This window comes from Topomyia yanbarensis, chromosome 1, assembly GCF_030247195.1.
Source record: "Topomyia yanbarensis strain Yona2022 chromosome 1, ASM3024719v1, whole genome shotgun sequence".
NCBI lineage: Eukaryota > Metazoa > Arthropoda > Insecta > Diptera > Culicidae > Topomyia > Topomyia yanbarensis.
Genome location: NC_080670.1, coordinates 129512711 through 129535854, shown reverse-complemented (window position 1 = coordinate 129535854; position 23144 = coordinate 129512711). Strand labels below are relative to the sequence as shown.

The 23144-nt window shown below is 38.6% G+C and overlaps 2 protein-coding genes across 5 annotated transcripts in view; both read right to left on the bottom strand.

Moving 5' to 3' along the window:
- The window catches only part of LOC131687251 (UNC93-like protein MFSD11), a 157065-nt gene extending 145927 nt beyond the window's left edge, over window positions 1-11138 (bottom strand). For 2 of the 4 annotated variants that reach the window (XM_058971346.1, XM_058971398.1), the window contains exons 1-3: window positions 10880-11138; window positions 10721-10789; window positions 10344-10444 (exon numbers count right to left, since the gene is read on the bottom strand). In XM_058971346.1, coding sequence (XP_058827329.1) covers window positions 10344-10444; window positions 10721-10789; window positions 10880-10966 — 257 coding nt within the window. In that variant the 5' untranslated portion in view covers window positions 10967-11138. Of the gene's footprint in view, window positions 1-10343; window positions 10445-10509; window positions 10648-10720; window positions 10790-10879 lie in introns of those variants that run through there. The other 2 variants (XM_058971454.1, XM_058971510.1) reach the window with 2 other exon arrangements.
- A 4950-nt stretch (window positions 11139-16088) lies between these two features.
- LOC131675923 (uncharacterized) lies at window positions 16089-17317 on the bottom strand. Its single transcript, XM_058955051.1, has 2 exons — window positions 16702-17317; window positions 16089-16642 (listed from the first exon to the last, which is right to left on the bottom strand). Exons 1-2 carry the CDS (start codon window positions 17315-17317, stop codon window positions 16089-16091), a joined length of 1170 nt encoding a protein of 389 aa, XP_058811034.1.
- Window positions 17318-23144: the final 5827 nt, after the last annotated feature.

The window sequence follows — 23144 nt, the reverse complement described above, 5'->3', positions numbered from 1 at the left end:
AACAACGCAAGGCAATCGTTCATCTCTTTGCCTTTGCGGAAGCCAAATTGTGTATCTGACAGTAAGCCATTTGCTTCAACCCAATTGTCGAGGCGAAACAAGATCATTTTCTCGAACAACTTCCGAATACAGGACAGCATTGCAATCGGCCGATACGAGTTGTGGTCGGAGGCTGGTTTTCCTGGTTTTTGAATGGCGATGACCTTCACTTGCCTCCAGTCATGAGGGACAATGTTACCCTCAAGAAACTTGTTAAATAAGTTCAGCAAGCGCCTTTTTGCAGTGTCAGGCAGCTTCTTCAGCAAGTTGAATTTGATTCTGTCTAACCCTGGGGCGTTATTGTTGCATGATAAGAGAGCAAGTGAAAACTCCACCATCGAAAACGGTGTTTCGTTCGCGGTATCGTGAGGAGACGCGGCGCGGCACGTTCCGGGACAGAGTCCGGACAGATCTTCTTGACGAAAGCGAATATCCAACGGTTTGAATATTCCACGTTCTCGTTGGTACTGTTTCGATTACGCATACGTCGAGCCGTACCCCAAAGAGTGCTCATCGCTGTTTCTCTCGTTAACCCGTCGACGAACCGGCGCCAATAACTGCGTTTTTTGGCTTTCATTAGACTCTTCATTCGCTTTTCTAACGACGCGTACTGTTGATAGCTAGCGGGTAACCCGTCTTCCCGGAAGGCCTTATATGCAGTGGACTTCTCCGAGTACAGCTCTGAGCACTCTTTATCCCACCACAGTGTGGGAGACCGTCCATGGGTATTCGCGCTGGGTACTGGTTTAGTCTGAGCTTGATTCGCACTGTCGAGAATCAAGCCAGCCAAAAACCTGTACTCTTCCTCCGGAGGAAGTTCTTGAGTGGATTCGATTTTAACGGATATCGCGGTCGCGTAACTCTTCCAATCAATGTTCCGTGTGAGGTCATACGAGGCATTGATTGTTTTCGATGGTCTTGAACCGTTAGCAATTGAAATCACGATAGGCAAATGATCGCTACCGTGGGGATCAGGGATCACCTTCCACATGCAACTGTAGCGATGTCGAGCAAAGCGATAAATCCAACGCGCTTGCGCGTGTTGGTGGTGTAGGAATCCGCGTCATTTCTCCCGTGTTTAAGATGGTCATGTTGAAATTGTCGCAAAGATCTTGGATTAATGTTGATCTATTATCATCATGAAGACAACCCCATACCGTACCGTGCGAGTTAAAGTCTCCCAGAACTAGCCGCGGTGCCGGTAAGGATTCTGTGATATTACAAAGCGTTCAGTGCCCTACCGAGGCTCTAGGAGGAATGTAGATGGAAGCAATGCAAAGGTCTTTACCTTTGATTAAAACTTGACAAGCGACAATTTCAATGCCTGGTGTCGAAGGGAGGTTAATTCGGTTGAAAGAATAGCACTTTTTGATCCCCAAAAGTACTCCTCCATAGGGGTTTTCTCGATCCAGATGAATTATATTAAAGTCGTGGAAGTTGAGATTTATATCGGAAGTTAACCAAGTTTCACATAATGCGAAAGCGTCACATTTTAAACTATTTAGTAAAAATTTAAAGGAACCGATTTCGGGAGGATACTTCTGCTGTTCCACTGTAGAACAGTGATCGAATCGGTGACCTCGTTCTATGACTTAGCCATCGAAGGATATGATCGCTGCAAGGAGGGGCCATTTAGTAGTTAACTGCTTCAAAAATGTTTGCACTATAGGGAGAAAACGTATCAGAAGCCTTTTAAGAGGATCAGTAACATTGAAAGCTGTGAGAATTAAGTCCACTATGTCAGAAAATTTCATTAGTCCGCTACTGGACTGAGTATCTGTTTGAAAAAAGGGGACACTTGGGGTTTTTGGTGTCCCTGGAAGTGGTGGGTACTCCTTGTTAGAATTAATATTTCCAAGTCCTGGAGCAAATTGCTTCGGCTGTAGTGCATCACTTCCGTTGGATTTATTGATTGTAGTTGGCGCACTCTGAGGGGACGACACCTTGGCCCCCTCACGAGGCAATTTAGGGGAGACTAGATTTCTCCTCTTCCTGGATTCCAATGGGGTTAACCAATGATGTTCCCTCTTGTGGGTCGTCAGATTCTTGCTCAACGCCAGCCAAAAGAGCAAAGGAATTTTCGGAAGGGACAGATGGCGAAGCATTTCTGCATAAGAGTGCCTCGAGCGATCCTTAAGGGAGCGCTTAATTTTATCTCCGCGCTGCTTGTACGCCGGGCATGACTTAAGAGCATGCGGAGGGCCCCCGCAGTAAATACACTTCTCAGTTTCTCCACCGCAAGCGTCATCCTCATGCTCTCCCTCGCATTTGCCGCACCGTTTTTTATAGCCCCAATAAGTGGCTGTGTGGCGCAGTTGCTTGCAATTGCTGCAGTTCATTACCCGCGGTACAAACAGGCGAACAGGTAGGCGAACCTTATCCAGGAGGACATAGTTGGGAAGAGCAGACCCGGAGAAAGTCACCCGAATCGAGTCTGACGGAGAATAAGTTGTCTTATCATTTTCAGTTTTTGCGGAATACAATTGCTTGCATTCCAGAATCTTCACCTTTTGAAGTGAAGGATCCTTAAAGCAGCCAACCCCGTGCTTCAACAGGTCTTCGCACTTTAGACCCGGTTCGGCGACGATTCCATCGATCTCCACTGCCCTACAAGGCACATACACCCTGAATTGTTTCGTAAAATGCTCGCTGCGAGCAATCTGGTTTGCCTGATCGAGGTCATTTACTATAACGCGTATCTTATTAACTCGAACACGTGTTATCTGAGCTACGGCCGGGTAGTTAGCAGTCAGCTCCCGTGATATTTCTAGATTTCGTGTTGGGCCGGAAATACACCACCCAGGGTCCATTTGAACTGGCTGGGTATGTTTTAATACGGGCAGGACTGGGGGAATCAGGGGAGGGAGTAATTTCGGGTTTATCCGGTAAATCCATGGGAATATCATTCCCATCCAATGTTCCTTCGCCCTCGGCCATTAAGGCACGAGGATAGCACGTGGTGTAAACGAGAGATGAAACTTGTATTCAGGGGAAAGGGAAAAGTAGAGACCGATCGGGGAAAGGGAAATGAAAGAAAGAAAAATAATACTTAGCTTATATAGCGGCGTGTCCGGCTATTCTGGTATTCACTTCACCAGCCTGGGCACCGGCGAACAAAGACTGCCTCAAACAATGGTTGACCTTCACTGACAATATATATTCTTGTTCACTTTATGCACAGCACCAGAAAACGAACTGCTTCGATCGAGAGCTCGGAGAGTTATGTAAAAAAATATTAATAGTACCCAGGTGTAGATCGTTCAGACGCATATCAATCTTATCATTGTCAATATAAACGGGTATCTTTATCCTAACATTATCATGCTCAACGACGTATTACATGTTGTCTTCCATAGCGTAGCTTTCCGTTATGGCCAAAGTTTTAAACGTTATAAGTAACGAGTGTGGTGCGGTTGTATAACGACGACTTCCGTTAGTCTAAACTGCTCACGCTGGCTTTGGACGAATTTTATTATTCGATTGTTTTGCTTGTTTATAGTACTGGCACGGTACATATAGACATCAGACCTTAGGTAGAAACGTTCATTTGATTCACTGCATATATATATATATAATATATATATATATATATATATATATATATATATATATATATATATATATATATATATATATATATATATATATATATATATAATATATATATATATATATATATATATATACTATACTGCATATATATATATAATATATATATATATATATATATATATATATATATATATATATATATATATATATATATATATATATATATATATATATATATATATATATATATATATATATATATATATATATATATATATATATATATATATATATATATATATATATATATATATATATATATATATATATATATATATATATATATATATATATATATATATATATATATATATATATATATATATATATATATATATATATATATATATATATATATATATATATATATATATATATATATATATATATATATATACTAGCTGACCCGACAGACGTTGTCCTGCCTATAATTATTCACTGAAAAATACAACCAAACCAAAAAAAGCAATGCTTGTGGATCAAATTTCTATTAATTTCAATTCCAGTGAGGTGATTCCAATTGTAAAACCTATGTCCTATAATATACATTATGATCAACAATGCTATTATTTGTGCCTATCTCTATAAACAGTAACAATGCTATCAACGGTACTGCGAATTTATTCCGGTGCTTTTCAATGACTTATTTTCATTTTCAAAGTCGAATCGGAATTTGAATCCGTTTGAATCATGGGAATTCGTTTGTTTCCACGAAGCATCGCTGCATTCATACTCTCCTTTGTGAATAGTGCCTTCATACACGTTACTTATTAGCTCTGTCCCCGCTCATTTAAATGCATGTAAGCAAGGTTTGTCACCGTCGCATAAAAACTGAATCCAATAGCACATCAATGACATCTTAAAACGTAATTACTAATAATGACAAACTATCCTGAACTAAAAATGTCCCATTTGCACAAATAGGTAGATTAAGAAAATGTTAATATTTTGTGATCCTGCTAAAGAGCATTTCACAGAAAATAATACGACAATCAAAGAAATGCATCATGTCGTTCTTGAGTTATGCGATGACACACGGAAACCATTTTATTTTTATATATAGAAACACGTTTGGCAAACGTTTGTAGATTTGTATTTGTATTTGTATAAAAAAAAGTCCTACAGACAATTTGTCTTAATGAACTATACTAAACTAAGGTAAACTAAACATAATTAAAATAGTGACAATACACGACGACGAAACTGCGAAGAGTTCATGACGAAGTCAAAAATTTTAGCAAACTCGTTGAAGCGACGACTCATTGCTAAAATTGGACTATTGGTAGCGTAGTTAGTGCTGCGCATTTCAGAATGCAGCAGGGCTCGAGGGCGAAGAGAACGGGTAGGCGCGTAGAGGTTGATTTGCGCTAGTAGCTCCGGATCATCATATTCAGCCAGCAGAATCTTTGACACGAAGGTAGCTTGCGCTGCATGTCTCCGGCGTGTTAAAGTATTAAGTCCTAAAAGACGACAATGGTCCTCGTATGGTGGCAGGTTTAATGGATCGTTCCACGGCAATTCACGTAACGCATATCGTATGAATTTACGCTGGACTGCTTCGATCCTAAGGCTCCACGTAGCTTGATACGGGCACCAAACGACGTTTGCAAATTCCAACTGCGGGCGCACCAATGAGCAATAAAGAGCCTTGAAGCATAGAGGATCCCGAAATTCGTTGGATATTTTGAAAATAAATCCCAGCAAACGATTGGCTCTATCGATGGTCGCTGAGACGTGATGAGTATACGTTAGTTTATCATCAAGAATGACTCCTAGATCCTTCACGTGGTCAACGCGTTGTAGTAGAGTTCCTGCGATGTTATAGTTGAAGGTAACCATATTTCTCGTTCGATAATAGCTGATGACAAAACATTTTGCAACGCTAAGGACCATCATGTTTCTTACACACCAGCTATAAAAGGTGTCAATAGGATGCTGTAGCTCACGGCAATCGGCTTCATTCCGTATAACAAGAAAAATTTTAAGTCGTCGGCAAAAAACAGCTTTCCTCCACGGCTTAGAACGAAAACCGCATCGTTCACGAACAGTGAAAAAAGTAGTGGACCTAGCGTACTACCTTGAGGAACTCCGGAAGTGTTGAAAAAGGATTCTGAAACAATATCGCCAATTCGAACAACGATTTCACGGCGCACAAGGTAGGATCGAAGCCAATGGCAGAATCTAGTAGAACACCCTAGCTTATCAAGCTTTGTTATCAGTATCTCATGATTAACTCTATCAAAAGCTGCCTTTAGATCGGTGTAAATAGTATCCACCTGCAGTTTCTTAGACATTTGTTCCGTGCAAAATGACGTAAAGCAGACGAGATTCGTCTCGACTGAACGTCCTGGGAAAAATCCGTGCTGAGATGTACTAATGTAGTGTCGACAAGCAGAAAATAACGCCTCGTTGATAATTGATTCAAACACTTTAGATTCGACCCCTAGCGAAGTGATTTCGCGATAGTTCGCTATGTTGCGTTTGTCACCTTTCTTGAATACCGGGAACATAACTGAGCATTTCCAATCCTCAGGAAACGTTTGCTGCTGAAGCGATAGGTTAAAAATATATGCAAGTGGTGTTACAAGTAAGTCCGAACATTTTTCCAATACAGTTGAAGGTACACTCAAAAAAAAGTAAACGTTATGCCTATTGATTTTACACATAGATTTTTGCAATTAACGGAGACATATAGACATTATTTGCTGGCACATAAACCTAATGTGTGTATTTACAAGAAATATTAATCTTACATTCACATTTCATAACTATTAGGCACATAAAACCCCATTCTATAACAATATGCACATATAACTTATGTGTATACATACATAGTTTATACAGTTGACACATAGAAGATATGTGGGCGCGTGATAACAATAGCATTTCTTCTTCATATGAATTTTAAGCGGTTTGAAGCAAATAGAATTAACGTTTGGATTTTTTTCAGTGTATAGCACTGAGGCCGGGTGCATAAGATGACTTGGTTTTCCGAATTGCAGATATAACCATTTGTTCAGAGACAGTAAACACATCCAAATCAACAGCACAAGCAGGAACGTCGCGAGAGGCATTTTCGAGTTCGTTTGCGGTTGGCGAGTCAGTTGAAAAAACACTCGAGAAGAATCTGGCAAACAGCGTACATTTCGCCACAGTTGTAGCTTCTTCGCCGTCGTAAAACATCCTTGATGGAAGTCCAGTTTCTTTTCGCTTCGTGTTGACAAATGACCAAAAGCCCTTCGGGTTTCGGCGTAGATTATTCTGGATGCGGTTTACATAGCGTTTGTACAGAAGCTTGTTGTAACAACGATACTCAATACTAGCTAAAGTGAACATGCGCTTAGAAAGAGGACACCGTCGATTTGTATACGCACGTAGGGTTTTTGCTCGAGTACGTTTTAGCTTTCGAAGAGTGCTGTTTGACCAGGGCGGCTTGCTAGGAGGCTGACATTTAGGCACTGAGGTCTCAACACAGTTCAGTAATAGTCACTTGTAGATGGCAACTGCAGCATTAACACTCACTTGGGCATGCAGTACACTCCAATCAATTTGCGACAGAGAACTGCGCAGCTTTACAAAATCAGTTTTGCGAAAGTTGAGACGGTCGACAGAAAGAGTTTCTACATACTGAACTGATCGAATAGTGCCAATTGAGATTTCAAGCGCGGGATGAAAGTTGTCAAGTGGAACAATCACGCTGGATGCTTCATTGACGGAACATACAGGTATAATAGTTTCACTAACAAAGACGAGATCCAGAAAGCGTGACTGGTGGTTAGGAATCATGCTTACTTGACTTAGCTCGTTGAAAGCAAATCCGTCCATTAGCAAACGACTGGCGACGTTGGTTGTCGAAGCAGTCGGGTCTGGGTAAGCGTATCCGTGTCGTGGCGGCACCCAAATGAGCCCTGGCTGATTGAAATCACCAAGGACAATCATCACGCCATCCGCGCCAGCTTGTGAAGAAGCGTTATTCACAGCATCCATGTGAAGTTGCATGATATTGCAGTCGAGTCGCTTTTCAGGAGGAATATAGACAGCACCAATATAAAAGTTCCTCGATGGAGTTGTAATTCTAACCCAAACAGCCTCAACACTGGTTAAACTACCTACATCAATCTCACATGAGGCAAATGCGGTGGAAACAGCAATCAAAACTCCTCCTCCACGTCCGCGAATACTGTTGCCACTGTTTCGGTCCGCACGGTATACGGTATGTACCGGTTGTCCATAGAATTCAGTGGAGGAATTACTAAACGTAAGCTAGATACAATTAACATACATCAATATGTATTTAAAATCTCCGGAAACCATCTCATTTTTATATATAGAGATATCCAGCAAAAGGTGCATATATGAGAAAAATACAATTGCACTAATAGGTGGATTAGGAAAATTCCATTATTTTATTCATATGTCAAAGAACCTTCCACAGAAAACAACCAACAAAATAATGCAAAAATCAAAGAAATCCGCTCTCTCGTTCTTGAGTTATGCGATGATACGTGGAAACCATTACATTTTTATATATAGAGATATTCAGCAAAAGGTGCATGTATGAGAAAAACACAATTGCACTAATAGGTGGATTAGGAAAATATTTGATTTTTATGTCAAAGAACCTTCCACAGAAAATAACCAACAAAATAATGCAAAAATCAAAGAAATCCGATATCTCGTTCTTGAGTTATGCGATGACACACGGAAACCATTTCATTTTTATATATGTAGAGAGATATCCAGCAAAAGCTGCATGTATAAGAAAAACACAATTGCACTAATAGGTGGATAAGGAAAATTTCAATATTTGATTTTTATGTCAAAGAACCTTCCACAGAAAATAACCAACAAAATAATGCTAAAATCAAAGAAGTCCGATATCTCGTTCTTGAGTTATGCGATGACACACGGAAACTATTTCATTTTGATATACAGAGATATCGAGCAAAAGGTGCATATATGAGAAAAACACAATTACACGAATAGGTGGATTAGGAAAATTTCAATATTTGATTTTTATGTCAAAGAACCTTCCACAGAAAATAACCAACAAAATAATGCAAAAATCAAAGAAATCCGCTATCTCGTTCTTGAGTTATGCGATGGCACACGGAAACCATTTCATTTTTATATATAGAGATATCCAGCAAAAGGTGCATATATGAGAAAAACTCAATTGCACTAATAGGTGGATTGGGAAAATTTCAATATTTGATTTTCATGTCAAAGAAGATTCCACAGAAAATAACCAACAAAATAATGCAAAAATCAAAGAAATCCGATATCTCGTTCTTGAGTTATGCGATGACACACGGAAACCATTTCATTTTTATATATAGAGATATCCAGCAAAAGGTGCATATATGTGAAAAACTCAATTGCACTAATAGGGGCCGTACACAAATGACGTAGCTTTTTTTTGGTGATTTTTTACCCCTCCCTCCCCCCTCGTAGCATTTGGTCACAAAATTATAACCTCCCCCTCGTAAATAACGTAGCATTTACCTACCCCCTCCCCCTCGTCCCATGCAAAGCGCCCGGGTGATGAAAAAAAATTACATGTTTTTCAATTATTTTATATACATGTCCTTTCAAAATGTTTGACGACTTTTATCAACATTTTCATTATAACAGCAAATTGCGTGCAAAATAAGCCCATTTCATCACAAATATAGTGTTGATAGTATTGTTTTCAATTTTATATGTCAAGGGGAGCATGAAGAGAAGTTCTCTCAGTTCACAATCCTGCAGCTGCCAATAGTTCTAAGAAGCATACGTTCATCTAAATTACTAAATTTTGTTTGGTTGAATCCGAAGTGAAAATTTAATTCAGCTTCCAAACGAAGTCTACTGGTTAGCAACATTAGTTAACTAATGTAGCAAGTTAAATCTGCATACAAAATCTTTTCGTATTTTTGCGAACTTGTAATTCCGCGAATCGTAAAATTTACCTTATGAAAAACCGCATCAAAAGTAACTTGTTTGAATTTAAATTCATTTCTCTTGGGAATGGAAGATCATTAAATTGTTTTCTCTAAACAATGGGTTTTAAACCTAATGCTACGTCGCACAACTTCTAACCCTACCCTCCCCCTCGTCACACTTCGTCACAAATTTGGTATATCCTCCCTACCCCCCAAAATGCTACGTCATTTATGCATGGCCCCTAATAGGTGGATTAGGAAAATTTCAATATTTGATTTTTATGTTAAACAACCTTCTACAGAAAATAACCAACAAAATAATGCAAAAATCAAAGAAATACGATATCTCGTTCTTGAGTTATGCGCTGACACACGGAAACCATTTCATTTATATATATATATATATATATATATATATATATATATATATATATATATATATATATATATATATATATATATATATATATATATATATATATATATATATATATATATATATATATATATATATATATATATATATATATATATATATATATATATATATATATATTGAAACAGGTGATTTTCTATCGTTTGAAAAGTTACTTGTTGTTATGTACAGATATTTTAGCGCATTTTAACTGAACTCTCACTAATTTTATATTGAACAATTATGTTTCAGCAACAGAACATGCAGAGTTACTCATTTCATACGAAAATAGCGAAAGCATCAGATATTGATAAATTGTGACGATGCGATGTTATTGATGGCGTACAACTTACCAATAAGTTATTGATCCCAACAGCATTGCGATTTTCGGTCCGATTTTCGACATCGCAGACGGAATCAACCAGTTTGAAATCGACAGAGTGGCATATATAACCTGTTTGAATATAAAAAAACTAGGAGTGAATGACCGGTATTGTACAAACTTTCACTGATGTTTACCTTATTCTTTTAGTGTTATTGTTATTATGAATAATTATCAAAAGCCAATTTATACAGAATTCTATTTTGTTTCCTAAATGACTCGTCCAATCCCATGATCACATAGTTATAATTAATAATTGAAAGGAACTATTTTTCTGTGAATTTTGCTTGTCGATAATCATTAACAATATTCATTTCTAATTTAATTCTAAGCTTAAAGAATATTTACCGCCAAACTGGTGTATCCGTCTCCTTCAAATGTTCGTTCGTCATATTTGATACTATCTATAACTGTTTGCTACAAATATACGAAAGAAGAAAGAAAAAATAAAGGAAACCAGCGATAAACCACAAAATGAACATTCTTCCAACTACTTCATGCACATACTTCGATGTTACCCATTGTTTGGAAGGCGGTAAACAAAAACATAAACCCGAACCCGAGCACGATAACGCTAATCAGTCGTTGATCCATAGTGTCGATCGTTTTTGTTCTCTTGTCAAAATTAAATAACTATCCGACACGTAGCAATTTATACTTTCATTTGTGATGTAACGATGCTTGCAGCCACTTTTGCTAAGGCTTATTTATATGGAGCGCACCACTCAAACAGACGTGAGCTCCGAAACTTCCGATCTGCGCGATCCAGCGGATGACAAACTATTGAAAGCTGATGTTGAAATATAAAATGTTTGTCTTCCAATGAATGAAAACGCATGTACACTACCGTATGGGAGAATGAGGGCACTTGTTGCTTGGGGATTATGCTGTCTCAAAACAAATCGATGGCCAAAAAGTCATGGTGCTCAATCCTAGAATGAAAGATTTGCAGATTTGAAGCACTTTGAAGCATATACATCACTTCGCAACGTTTTCAAGGCTGGTTTTTTAACATTTTTATATTTTTCTGGGGACCTTAGAAGACAAATTTTATTTAAAAGTTTTTCAAAAATATCATTTATATCATTTTAAAGAACCTCTTAAACACAGCAAACTAATGTTTTTGCTGCGGATTTTCATTTTGATTTATTAATATTTATTTTGTTTTTATTCGTAATCATTTTTAATAAAAACCTGTCTTAATCCACCTAGTGGTGCAATTGTGCCTTTCTCATTCAATAACATTAGGATTCCATAATTTGCTGCATCCAATATAAAGATTATATTGTTATTACACTGGTGGCATACTTGGACCGTAGTACTAGGTCAACTCAGAAAGACAAAATGTCGCTAGGAGATTGTGTATCAAGGCAATGTTTACCGACTTTTCGTCTCTCCAAAACACATCTGCAACCGTCAATGCAGTTCAGTAGCACTCTCTAACACAAGAAGTTTAATAATGAACTCTTGTGCGGTTTAAAACTCGGAATACCAAGGCGGTAAAAAGTTGCGCGGACTACCAAGTGGATCTGAAAAAATGAGAATGCTTACTTTGTCCGGTCATATCTTAGCCGTGACTTAATTGATTTCAAATCGGTCGTCACCACTGGAATAGTATGTCTTTTGTGAATAAGTCGCACTAAAATAAGAGAATAGAGTTGTCTACCGTAGGTTAGGGACCATCCATAAATGACGTAGCATTATATGGGGGGGGGGGAGTTTTGCGTACGTAATTAACAGGGGGTGTTTAGAGTTTTGTGACGAAATGCTACGATGGGGGAGGCGTGTGTTGAAAATCACTCAAAAAGATACGTCATTTATGTATGATCCCTTATAATAAAAAGATTGAAACGAAGTGAGCGAAAAAAATGGGAACGCTACATTGACTTGCCATATGTTAGCTATTTGCAGGTCCGTAGCAAGCGGTTGGTCGGGTTATGAAATAATTGGAATAAGTCATAAAATAAGCCAAAATCAGAGTATCACACGCTAAATTATTGCCCGTAAGTCGAACTAAAAACGGAAGGGGATCTTAACCGATACTCCACTAAAGGCTCCAGAAAATCAGCAAGAAACAGCAAAAATTCTTCAAGCTTTATCGTTTTCTCAATTTCGTAGAACCAGCAATGGGACTGTCCAGCTACAGCAAAGATAGTGGAGTGAGTTAGATGGATTACACTGCGAAACAAAATTTAAAAAAAATTGGGAACCAAACGAAAAAAAATGGCGAAAGTTTACGGTGCCAGGTGAAGAAATTTTTGAAAAAAATGGAACGGGGCTCCACAAATTAAAACCAAAAGCTTGTATGGAGAACTGTGGGTGGTTCTACAGGGTAGATATCAATGAAAATGGTCATCTTAAATTTTCGCATAAACTCTTACATAAAATGCTGATTACATCGAAAAAGTAATCTATGCAAGTTTTTAGCTCAATCGGACATCACCAAGGGGGTGCGGCGTTTTAATATTGATTTCATGATATAAGAAAAAAATCCAAAGGGGAAATGTTGAAAATCGAATTTTTTTTGTCGAAATATGTCTAAAAATAGCATGAAACATCAGCATCTAGTGTCAAAACAAACGAAAAGCGCCAAAAACCAATTTAAATTATTTTTTTTAGTTCCAAGGACTTTTTTGAAAAAATGATTCGAAAATCGAAAAGTGTATTATAATACCCTATGATTGCAAAGAAAAATTCCCATCAAACTGGGCTTGGGAGCAGAACAAATAAATATATGGCAGGGATTTAAGGTTCCAAATCGTAAATCGTCGCGAGGAAAGTTTTGAAAAAAAACTGAATGGGACTTTACAGTTCAAAACCAAAGCTTTGTGAAATTTTTGAAAAATAGCGGGCCCTATTCTCACCGTCACCTCACCTCACCTCACTTGAGTCACCGTCACCTCACTTACCAGTCACCTCACCCATGAAGAGGTATTCCGAGACTCACTTTAGGTGAGGTGACTTTTGGGTGGCCGTCGTTACCCAGGTGACTCTAAGAATCGTAATTTTTTAAGTCACCTCACGGAAATTGTAAAGTGACTGCTAGGATCACTCAATCACTGACCCGGATATTTCAAAAGTGCATTGTGTCGATTGATTGATTGGTTGGCATTTTGAAATCCTAGATGGAGCCATTTTAAAATCCAAGATGGCGGCTTCCGGCTACCATAAAATAACCATCAATATAGGTGTCATTTGGAAGGTAGTGACTAGTAGAATGCGAAAATTCAAGAATGGCGCCATTTTGAAATCCAAGACGGCGGCTTCTGGTTACCATAAAATACTTAAAACCACCATCGATATGGATGTCATTTTGAGGTAGTGACCAAAAGAAGGCGAAAATTGACGGTTGGCGCCATTTTGAAATCCAAGATGGCGGCTTCCGGTTACCATAATAGACTTAAAACCACCATCAATATGGGTGTCATTTTAAAGGTAATGATTAGTAGAAGGCAAAAATTGACGTTTGGCGCCATTTTGAAATCCAAGATGGCGGCTTCCTGTTACCATAAAACCACCATCAATATGTGTGTCATTTGAAAGGTATTGATTAGTAGAATGCGAAAATTGACGATTGGCGCCATATTGAATTTCAAGATGGCGGCTTCCGGTTACCATAAAACACTCAAAACCACCATCGATATGGGTGTCATTTGGAAGGTAGTGACCAGTAGAATGCGAAAATTGATGATTGGCGCCAATTTAAAAACCAAGATGGCGGCTTCCGGTTACCATAAAACACTTAAAATTACCATCAATATGGGTGCCATTCGAAAGGTAATGATTAGTAGAGCAAAAATTGATGATTGGCGCCATTTTGAATTCCAATATGGCGGCATCCGGTTACCACAAAACACTTGAAACCACCATCAATATGGGTGTCATTTGAAAGGTATTCATTACTAGAAGGCAAAAATTGATGATTGGTTAAATTCTGTGGCCAAAGTTCTCACATGAAAGTTTTTTTAGGCCCTTTGCTTTTATTTGAAGGAATGGTTAGACGACAGTTTGCTTCCAGTACTTGAGTATGAAGCGCTGCTGAATAAAGAACGAATGCTTGTTTATGTAAAATATATCAGAAGTGAATTCCAAAAGGTATTACCATTACCGGGATATCATTTCGAAACGATGTTAATGTGAATATTGATACCTGTTCTAAAATTAAATTGAAGCTGAAGAATAGAATTGTATTGTTCAAAAATAAAGCGAAATATAATTCGTGAATAATGAAAAGAGAATTTGACAGTAGAGGCATGCTTATTTGATTTCTGAAGAATGTATGGAGAAGTTGCCAATTTAATTGAGTAAATAATCTAGCTTCATACAGTTTCGATAAATTTATTGAATAGGAAGTGTTCCAGTTTTGCTTTAAATATAAAAAAACTTGAAAAGAAGCTTCAACTTATTTTATTTTCTAACAATCGAACGTAATTTACGATTTCATGCTCCAGTATTAATCCCATAAAAACATGTGACATTATTTTTTTCATGTGCTGTTTATTTACTAAAATTCTGACGGCTGATTGAAAAATATATGTTTGCCCTTTCAGTAGGCTTCATACCATGATTTTTTTTAATGAAATTCTGACAAAAACCGTTCAAATATGCAAGCATAAATTAATGCCGTTTTCGTCGGTTAAAAAATTAAGCGAGCGCAAAGAAATGGGCCCTTAGAGATGAATGCTAATAAAAGCAATAAAAGTAATATTACTAACCCGGATAGAAATTAACAATAATAATTACCCTACCAACAATCACAAAATAATCAATGTTATGCTTATTAAATACTGTTTCCACATTATTATGCGCAGAATTATTTCAGTAGATTTACAATGAAACTTCATATAACACTTATTTTCATTCCCCAAAAAAATGATGCAGCAAATTAACATTAAATGTTACTATTGCGCGACAGCGACAGGAACAATTCAATTTTATGAATCCTCACTTTATTTATTAGGATTATAAAATTCCTGTGTGTGAGAGGGTAAGTATGAGTCTCGATTTTTACATATAACTCTATAATCTTACGTTTAATGTTTCTCGCTATCGTGCAACGTTTCATGCGACAGCTTCTTGCTTTGCGCCTGATCAACGCAGTACTGGATTCCACAGAAACATATGTTATTTGTGAGTTCTACATTGCATTGGTCTATTAATTATCTGATGGCTCACCTGGTAAAGGTAATCTACGTGGGAACTAACGTTTAGTACTGAGATGGATACGTTGCGGCATTTAATCCTGCAGTGATCTAAATATTTTATCGTTTCACTCAGCACAATAATGATTATATAAATGCTCACCCTTATAACTCGCGCACTTTTCAAGACTTTTTCGCTCCGTACTATGCTATCGTTTTTACCTTAGGTTAAGATATCGTTTTAATTCATTATTTTAAGCTCTAGTATTATGTTTCTCACCTTATTAGATATTAAGTATATTTTAGAAGTAGATATAAGTAGAAAAGTAAGTTCGATTTGTACTATTAACTTTAGAATTAAATTTAATTTAGGAAAGTGATCCAGCACGCTTCGTGCTCAATAGACAATTGTCGTTTTCTTCGTCTCCACTTTACTATGTGATCACATGCCGTATGGTGGGTCACCTCTAACGTCGCTGGCGATCCTTCGGGCACGGTTTGTTTAGACAGATCGTTGTATTGTCGATGCCGTTCTCTTGATAGGGCGTACGGGCTCGTCGGTCGATGTAGCGCAATTAACACTCCCCCCGTAATGCGTTGGGAGCATGTTTTGGATCGATGATAACGACTATATCGTTAACTTGGATGGGCTTGACTTCGTTGAACCACTTCGTCCTGCGCGTGAGCGTCGGTAAATAGTCCTGTAGCCATAACTTCCAAAATGCATTGGTCAGCACTTGGGAGAGCTGCCAGTTATTTTTATGGGTGATGTAGGTATCGTCGTATGGAACCCATGATCTCATACCGTTCGACGATCCTAGTAAAAAATGGTTGGGCGTCAAAACTGGTGACTGATCGTTATCCACTGGGACATTGGTAAGTGGACGAAAGTTAATGATGTTTTCAATTTCGATTAATGTGTTTATGAGCACTTCATCGGTTGGAACCTTGTTTGGTGACAATTTGATCAGATTTTGTTTAACACTACGTATCAGTCGCTCCCATGCTCCTCCCATATGAGGGGAAGCCGGAGGAATGAATTTCCAATCGGTATGTATAGTCGTAAATTCCTTCGCCAAGCATTCCTCATCGAGATCCTCCATGGCGGTTTGCAATTCCTTGCTCGTTCCTTGAAAATTGGTCCCACGATCACTATATTACGTATATCACGTCTTGCCATTATATTACGTATGGCCATAATGCACGAGCTGGTGATCAACGTATGAGCAATTTCCAAGTGGACTGCGCGAGTGGTTAAGCAGGTAGCTAGGACCCCCCAACGGTTTTCGATTCTTCGTCCCACTAGTACCAGCATCGGTTCGAAGTAGTCCACTCCCATATGCGTGAAAGGTGGGCTATAAGCTGCAAGTCTGGCCATTGGTAGAATGCTCATCGCCGGGGGCTGGGGAGCTGCCCGCTCGTTTTTACAGTGCTGGCAGATGTTGCGGATGGAATTATAAATAGATTTCAGGCGAGAAATGCAGTACCGCTGATTAATTTCATTGATTATCGTTCTGTGATTCTGATAGTGATATTTCTTATGTACATCTGCGATTATCAGCTTTGTTATATGATGATGATGCGGAAGAATGACTGGCTGTGCTGCAGTCGAACTGATAAACTTGCACAACTTGGTTCTACCGCGTGCTCTCAAGACGTCGTTCTCGTCTAAGTACGGGTTGAAGCTAATTATCGCGCTATTTCTGGGAATTTGTAACAACAAGCGGCTATCGGCTTGGTTTATTTTAAGGATCCCAATTTCTTCAGCGTAAGCGCAACTTTGGGCTGTTCTGTACAGGAACATTTCAGCTCTGATGAGCTCATGTTGTCGCAGAGGTCTGCGCACACATGGTTTTCGCAGAGCGTTTTTCTTAAAATTGTCTGCTGTTCGAAAAACGTAAGCCATTCGACGCAACAATGGGTTCCATTGAGAAAAGTTGTGGGTTTCGAGAATTGGTTCGGCAGGCATTGTGTGCACAAGTAAGTGAGGACGAATTTCCTCGTCGGTGGCTCCAACATTTGGTGGCATAGGTGGCCAGTCTGCATCGAACTTCCACAGAAAATCGACTCCACGAAACCAGCGACTAGAGGCGCGCAAATCTGGGTATTTTTTCTATTTTATCCCTTCGTCCGCTACGTTCAGTTTCGTTGGTACCCAACGCCACTCATCAACGTTCGTCGTTTCGAGCACTTCGCTTACACGAGCCGCGACAAGCTGGCTATATGGACGATGGTCTGAATTAAGCCAACAAGGATGTGTATCCCTGGAGTCCGTCCAAAAATACCGCCTGTGATTGTGATTGATAGCGCTTCAGTCACGGTGTTTGCTAACCTAACTCCTAGTACAGCAGATTATATTTATATTTATTTATTCGTCAATCAATTGTAGACTACATTATACAAATATTAATTGCTTATATACTATGCTGTATACTATTTCTATGTACTATGATGTCGTAAAGAGTTGAAAAACTGTTTTAAACTTGTTCGGGGCATGGTAAAGTCAATACTTTCACAATGCTCATTATACACAGCCATCATCTGGTTTAGTGGTCCGAATTTAGCATAGTCTGTACGGTGATGACCTATCGTGAATAATTTTCTATTGCGTAATTGACGAGTAGGAGGATATAAATTTAATTTTGACAATATGTAAGATGAGTCAATACGCTGCATGACGATATCTTTTAGAAACGAGATCATAGCATAGTCCCGACGTTTTTTCAATGGTTGAATATCTATCAACATACAACGTGCTTCATAAGATGGAAGAGGGAATACTGTCCATCTTAACTTGCGTAGTGCATATAATAGAAACTGTTTTTGGATTGACTCAATTCTCACTTCGTGTTTTTTTTATGAATGGTGACTAAACAATACTACAATATTCTAAAATAGACCGAACATATGCTACGTAAAGAGTTTTAATTGTGTAAGGATCTTGAAAGTTATATCCGAAGCGTTTTATAAAATTAAGCATATTACTAGCTCTATAAACAATTGTGTTGTAATGTTCCACAAATTTTAATTTTTATATCTAAGATAACTCCTAAATCTCTTATTTTATCGCATTTCTGAACGTTTTGATTACCTAATGTAATTGACACGGAAGCCGTGATTTGTTTTCTGCTAAAAGTCATAAGATTACATTTTTTTAACGTTTAATTCCAGTAAACATTTACAACACCATGTATAAAAGATTTGTGTTTCATTGTGAAAAACATTATAGTCATTATTATTTCTAAAAATAGCTTCATATCATCTGCATATATGAGAATTTTAATGTTTTTTAAAATAAGAGAGATGTCGTTGACATATAAAATGAAAAGAAGAGTGTGAACCTTGAGGAACCCCCGAAGTAACTTTAGTTATATCAGATTTCATCTCATAGAATTTTACTATTTGCTGACGATCTGTTAAATACGACTTAATCCAATTGAGGAATCTCCTCTCGATTCCCAATTTTTCAAGTTTGAATATTAACATGGGAATGTCCAGCTTATCGAAAGCTTTGCTGAAGTCAGTGTAAAGAGCTTTATTATAATTTCCTTTATCCATGGTATTTAACGAGTAATCAACAAATTCTAAAAGGTTTGTACTAGTTGAACGGCCTTTAAAAAACCCATGTTGTGAATTTGTTATTTTATGTTTGACTTGGTTGAAAATGGTTTTATTTATGATGGATTAGAAAAGTTTGGGAAAGCAAGACAGAATGGCAATTCCACGATAATTGCGAATATCAGATTTTTTACCCGATTTATAAATAGGTATTAAAAGAGATTTTTTCCAATCTTTTGGGAAAATACCAGATTCTAGTGACTTATTGAACAGCCAGAATAAAGGTGACGTAAGCTCAGTTGCTAAATTCTTTATGAAAGCAGGTGGAATTCCGTCAGGCCCTGAGCTTTTAGTGGCATCTAGATCATTGAGACCAGACAAGATATCTTGAACATTAATGTGACTGACACCAACATCCCTTGAATAATCAGGAAAATAAGAAAAATATTCAAAGTCCCTAATGCAGTTCCGATCTGGGAATGGAGAGAAACTTCAAGGGAGCCACTCTCGTTTTAGCCGCTACCAGTGCACATTCTATGACGCCTTCGTGTTGGTACCTCAAGTATACTGTCGCGGCAAATCCGCTCTCGCTAGCATCAACGAAGGTGTGCAGTTGTATCTCAGTGTCGTTTCCAGCGGGGGTATGTGTTCGGTAGCATCTAGGAATTTCTACATTCTCCACCAGCGGTAGTATGGATAGCCACACTAACCACTTTTCAAAGTGTTCGTCTAAAATTTTATCGTCCCACCCAATCGATGATCGCTAAATTTCCTGCAGTAATGCCTTCAAGAACATTAGCAGATGAGCTATCAGCCCCAGGGGTTCAAATATTAGCATAAGGGTCCGAAGCACTTCTCGTTTCGTTGGCCGACGACGACCGACGAGCAGTTCTCTGTCGAATCGAGGGGAGATTTTATAGGTGAAGCAATCCGTGCATATGTTCCACCACATGCCAAGGATCTTTTCTTTGGAGGTATTCTCTCCAACGCTAAGATTCTTTTCCTTTGTTGACACTTCCTCCAGCGCAGCGAGGACTGTGGGCGAGTTCGAAATCCAATTCCTCATTTCGAATCCAGCGGCTTTGTGAATCATTTTCACATCACGAGCTAGTTTAATGGCATCTTCTTCTGTCTCCACGCTTACGAGCATATCGCAGCAGGCCCCGAAAGTCATAACCTGCATGGCGAAAACACTGGGGTTTGCATCGGATTTGTTTTCCTTCTAGAAAAATCTTTGGCAATGTTGGTCATCCGCTTTCATCTTGACTTGGTGGTACATATCGCGAATGTCTCCTGTTAACGCTGTTCGAAATTCCCGGAACTGAATCAGAACGGATAATAAAGATGTCAGCTGGTCGGGCCCTTTTAGAAGAACCGAATTGAGTGAGACGCCATGGGCGGTAGCAGCCGCGTCCCAGACGAGCCTTGTTTTTCCTGGTTTGTTTGGATTTACGACGGAGAACACTGGTAAATACCATACACGGGAATGTGGAACTATAATTTCTTTCGGGCTCAGCTTGCGGATGTATCTTTGTCCAAATAGTCTGCAATTTTCGAATGCAATGCGTCAGCTAAAACAGGTTCCTTCTGCATTCTACGATCAAGACACTCCCACCGTCTTAGCGCCATACCTTTACTGTCTGGAAGCCTTAAGTTGTCGTACCTCCATAGAAGTCCAGATTCGAAGCGACCATCCTTCGGCCGAGTGAGTGTATCTAGCATAGTTTGCGCTCGTTGGTCATCGTTTGATAACATCTTGTCTATAGGACGAAGGATTCCTAGGCTATCAAGTGAATAGTAGTTCTTCATGGTACGTTTGATGCCATCGCACTGATGCCATCGCAGTCTTCATTGATGCCATCGCAGTGTTGGCATTTGTTTAAACTGTGGTAGTTCACGAAATGATCCGGCTGCTTATCTTCTGAACAGTTACCATATACAAATTGTATATTATACAACCCAACCCAGCTGGCTTCGGTATTTTTAACAATAACACCTCGATCTCTTTCAAGCTTGCAGAACCTGCCTCCGTTTATACAGCCGAACTAGCAGCAGTTCACTATAGTCTGGAAATCATTGATACTTTACTTCCGAGCCATTATTTCATCCTCACAGATAGCCTCAGCACAATTAAGGCACTACGCTCAATAAAGCTTGATAATCACGCTCCGTTCTTTTTGAAGAAGATACGAGAATACTTAACTAAATTAACAAATAAATCTTATCAAATTACCTTAGTGTGGATTCCCGCTCATTGCTCCATACCGGGTAATGAGAGAGCGGATAATTTAGCCAAAATAGGGGCGCTGGACGGTGAAATCTATGAAAGACCAATTACCTTCAATGAATTTTATAGCGCTTCTCGTCAGAGGACGCTTACTAGTTGGCAAACATCATGGGACAATGGAGATCTGGGACGGTGGTTGCACTCAATTATCCCTAAAGTATCAACGAAGGCAGGGTTCAAAGGGTTGGATGTAAGTCGAAACTTCATTCGTGTGATGTCTAGACTCATGTCCAACCATTATACGTTGAATGCGCATCTCCGCCGTATTGGGATCGCAGAAGATAATCAATGTGCTTGCGGAGAGGGTTACGAAGACATTGAACATGTTGTTTGGTCTTGCACTGAATATCGTGAAGCCAGATCCCAATTAATAGACTCCTTACGAGCCAGAAAAAAACCACCCTATGTACCTGTTCGTGATGTCCTCGCTTTACGAGATCTTACATACATGGGCCATATTTATCATTTCCTGAAAACAATAAATATTCAAATATATCCCCACAATGTCTCTAGTTTTTTCCCTTGCTACCCACAAACAATTTAGATTTTTCTATTTTTGGTCACCGTTGGTAAATGCTATCGTTTTTTATTGATATTTTTCGGTGATTAAAAAATATCACCGAAAAATATCAATAAAAAACGATAGCACAATTTAGATTTCTTCGCAGTTAAGTTAGATAAAACGACATAAATAAAGAAAAAAAATAAACAAAGATTACAGACAAACTATCAATAGGTTTACAATGAAATTCAAGAAAATAGAGTATAATTAAAAACATTCAAAATGATGATTATCCTCAGTGTTAGCATTAGAAAGTGATAGTCTTAAGAAACTTTGTAACATGTTATGTAAAAAAAAAACCCGGCGTAAAAAAGCTTTTGCAAATGCCGTGTCAAATAAACGTTTTATGAAAAAAAACCCAACCCAGCCGCGTCTTTACGGAAATTGGTTGATGAGATTTTCCCTCGCGGCTCTTTGAAGCGTGTCCAAGATTTGCATGGTCTAGACCGATAAGTATTCGCGGACTAACATTGTGGTACGATTCGATGGGCAAACCGGCAAGGTGTTCATACTTTTCCTGTAAATCTGATACTAGCAACGTTTGAGGTCGAAGTTGGAGAGATGCAATCGTGTGCACTCCAGAAAGGTATCTTTTCGCAGGATTATTCACGCTAGATACTTCTAACCCCACCTTCTGGGACATGTTTTCCGTTCTTCGAGTTCCACCTGTCCACTTTAGACAGAGTGCCTTACTTGGTCCTTCCACTCCCAGCTCGTCGGCCAAATTTTGTCCCATGAGTGTCAGCTCCGAACTAGGGGCAGATCACTTGTGATGCATTTTTAAAAATCTGCGAAATTAAATGCATTTATTTCCATCAAAATAGAAATTCATAATGTATTTTGCGTTGCGTGCAATGTTTTTGCGTTGCGTGCAATGTTGTTTGCGTTGCGTGTAAGACGTCAAAACCCTACAGAAAACTAGCCCTACATTTAACAAAACGTCGAATAAAGTGGATCAGCGTAGGACGTTTGTTAAACAAACTTTCCTGCGGGGCAGTGCAAAGCTGATGCAAAAATGGAAATTAAATGCATTTTTTCAATTTGATGCAAATTTGTTATACATTCTTAGAGTGATCTGCCCCTAGGCTCCGAGCCATCGTCCAAAAAGGCATAAGTTCGAATTGCCTTCGTCGGATGCGATAACAGGTACAATTCTAAACATGATTTCTGACTGTGCCTGGTGCACGTTGCAGCTTGTTTCGCAATTATTCATTCGAGCTGTCT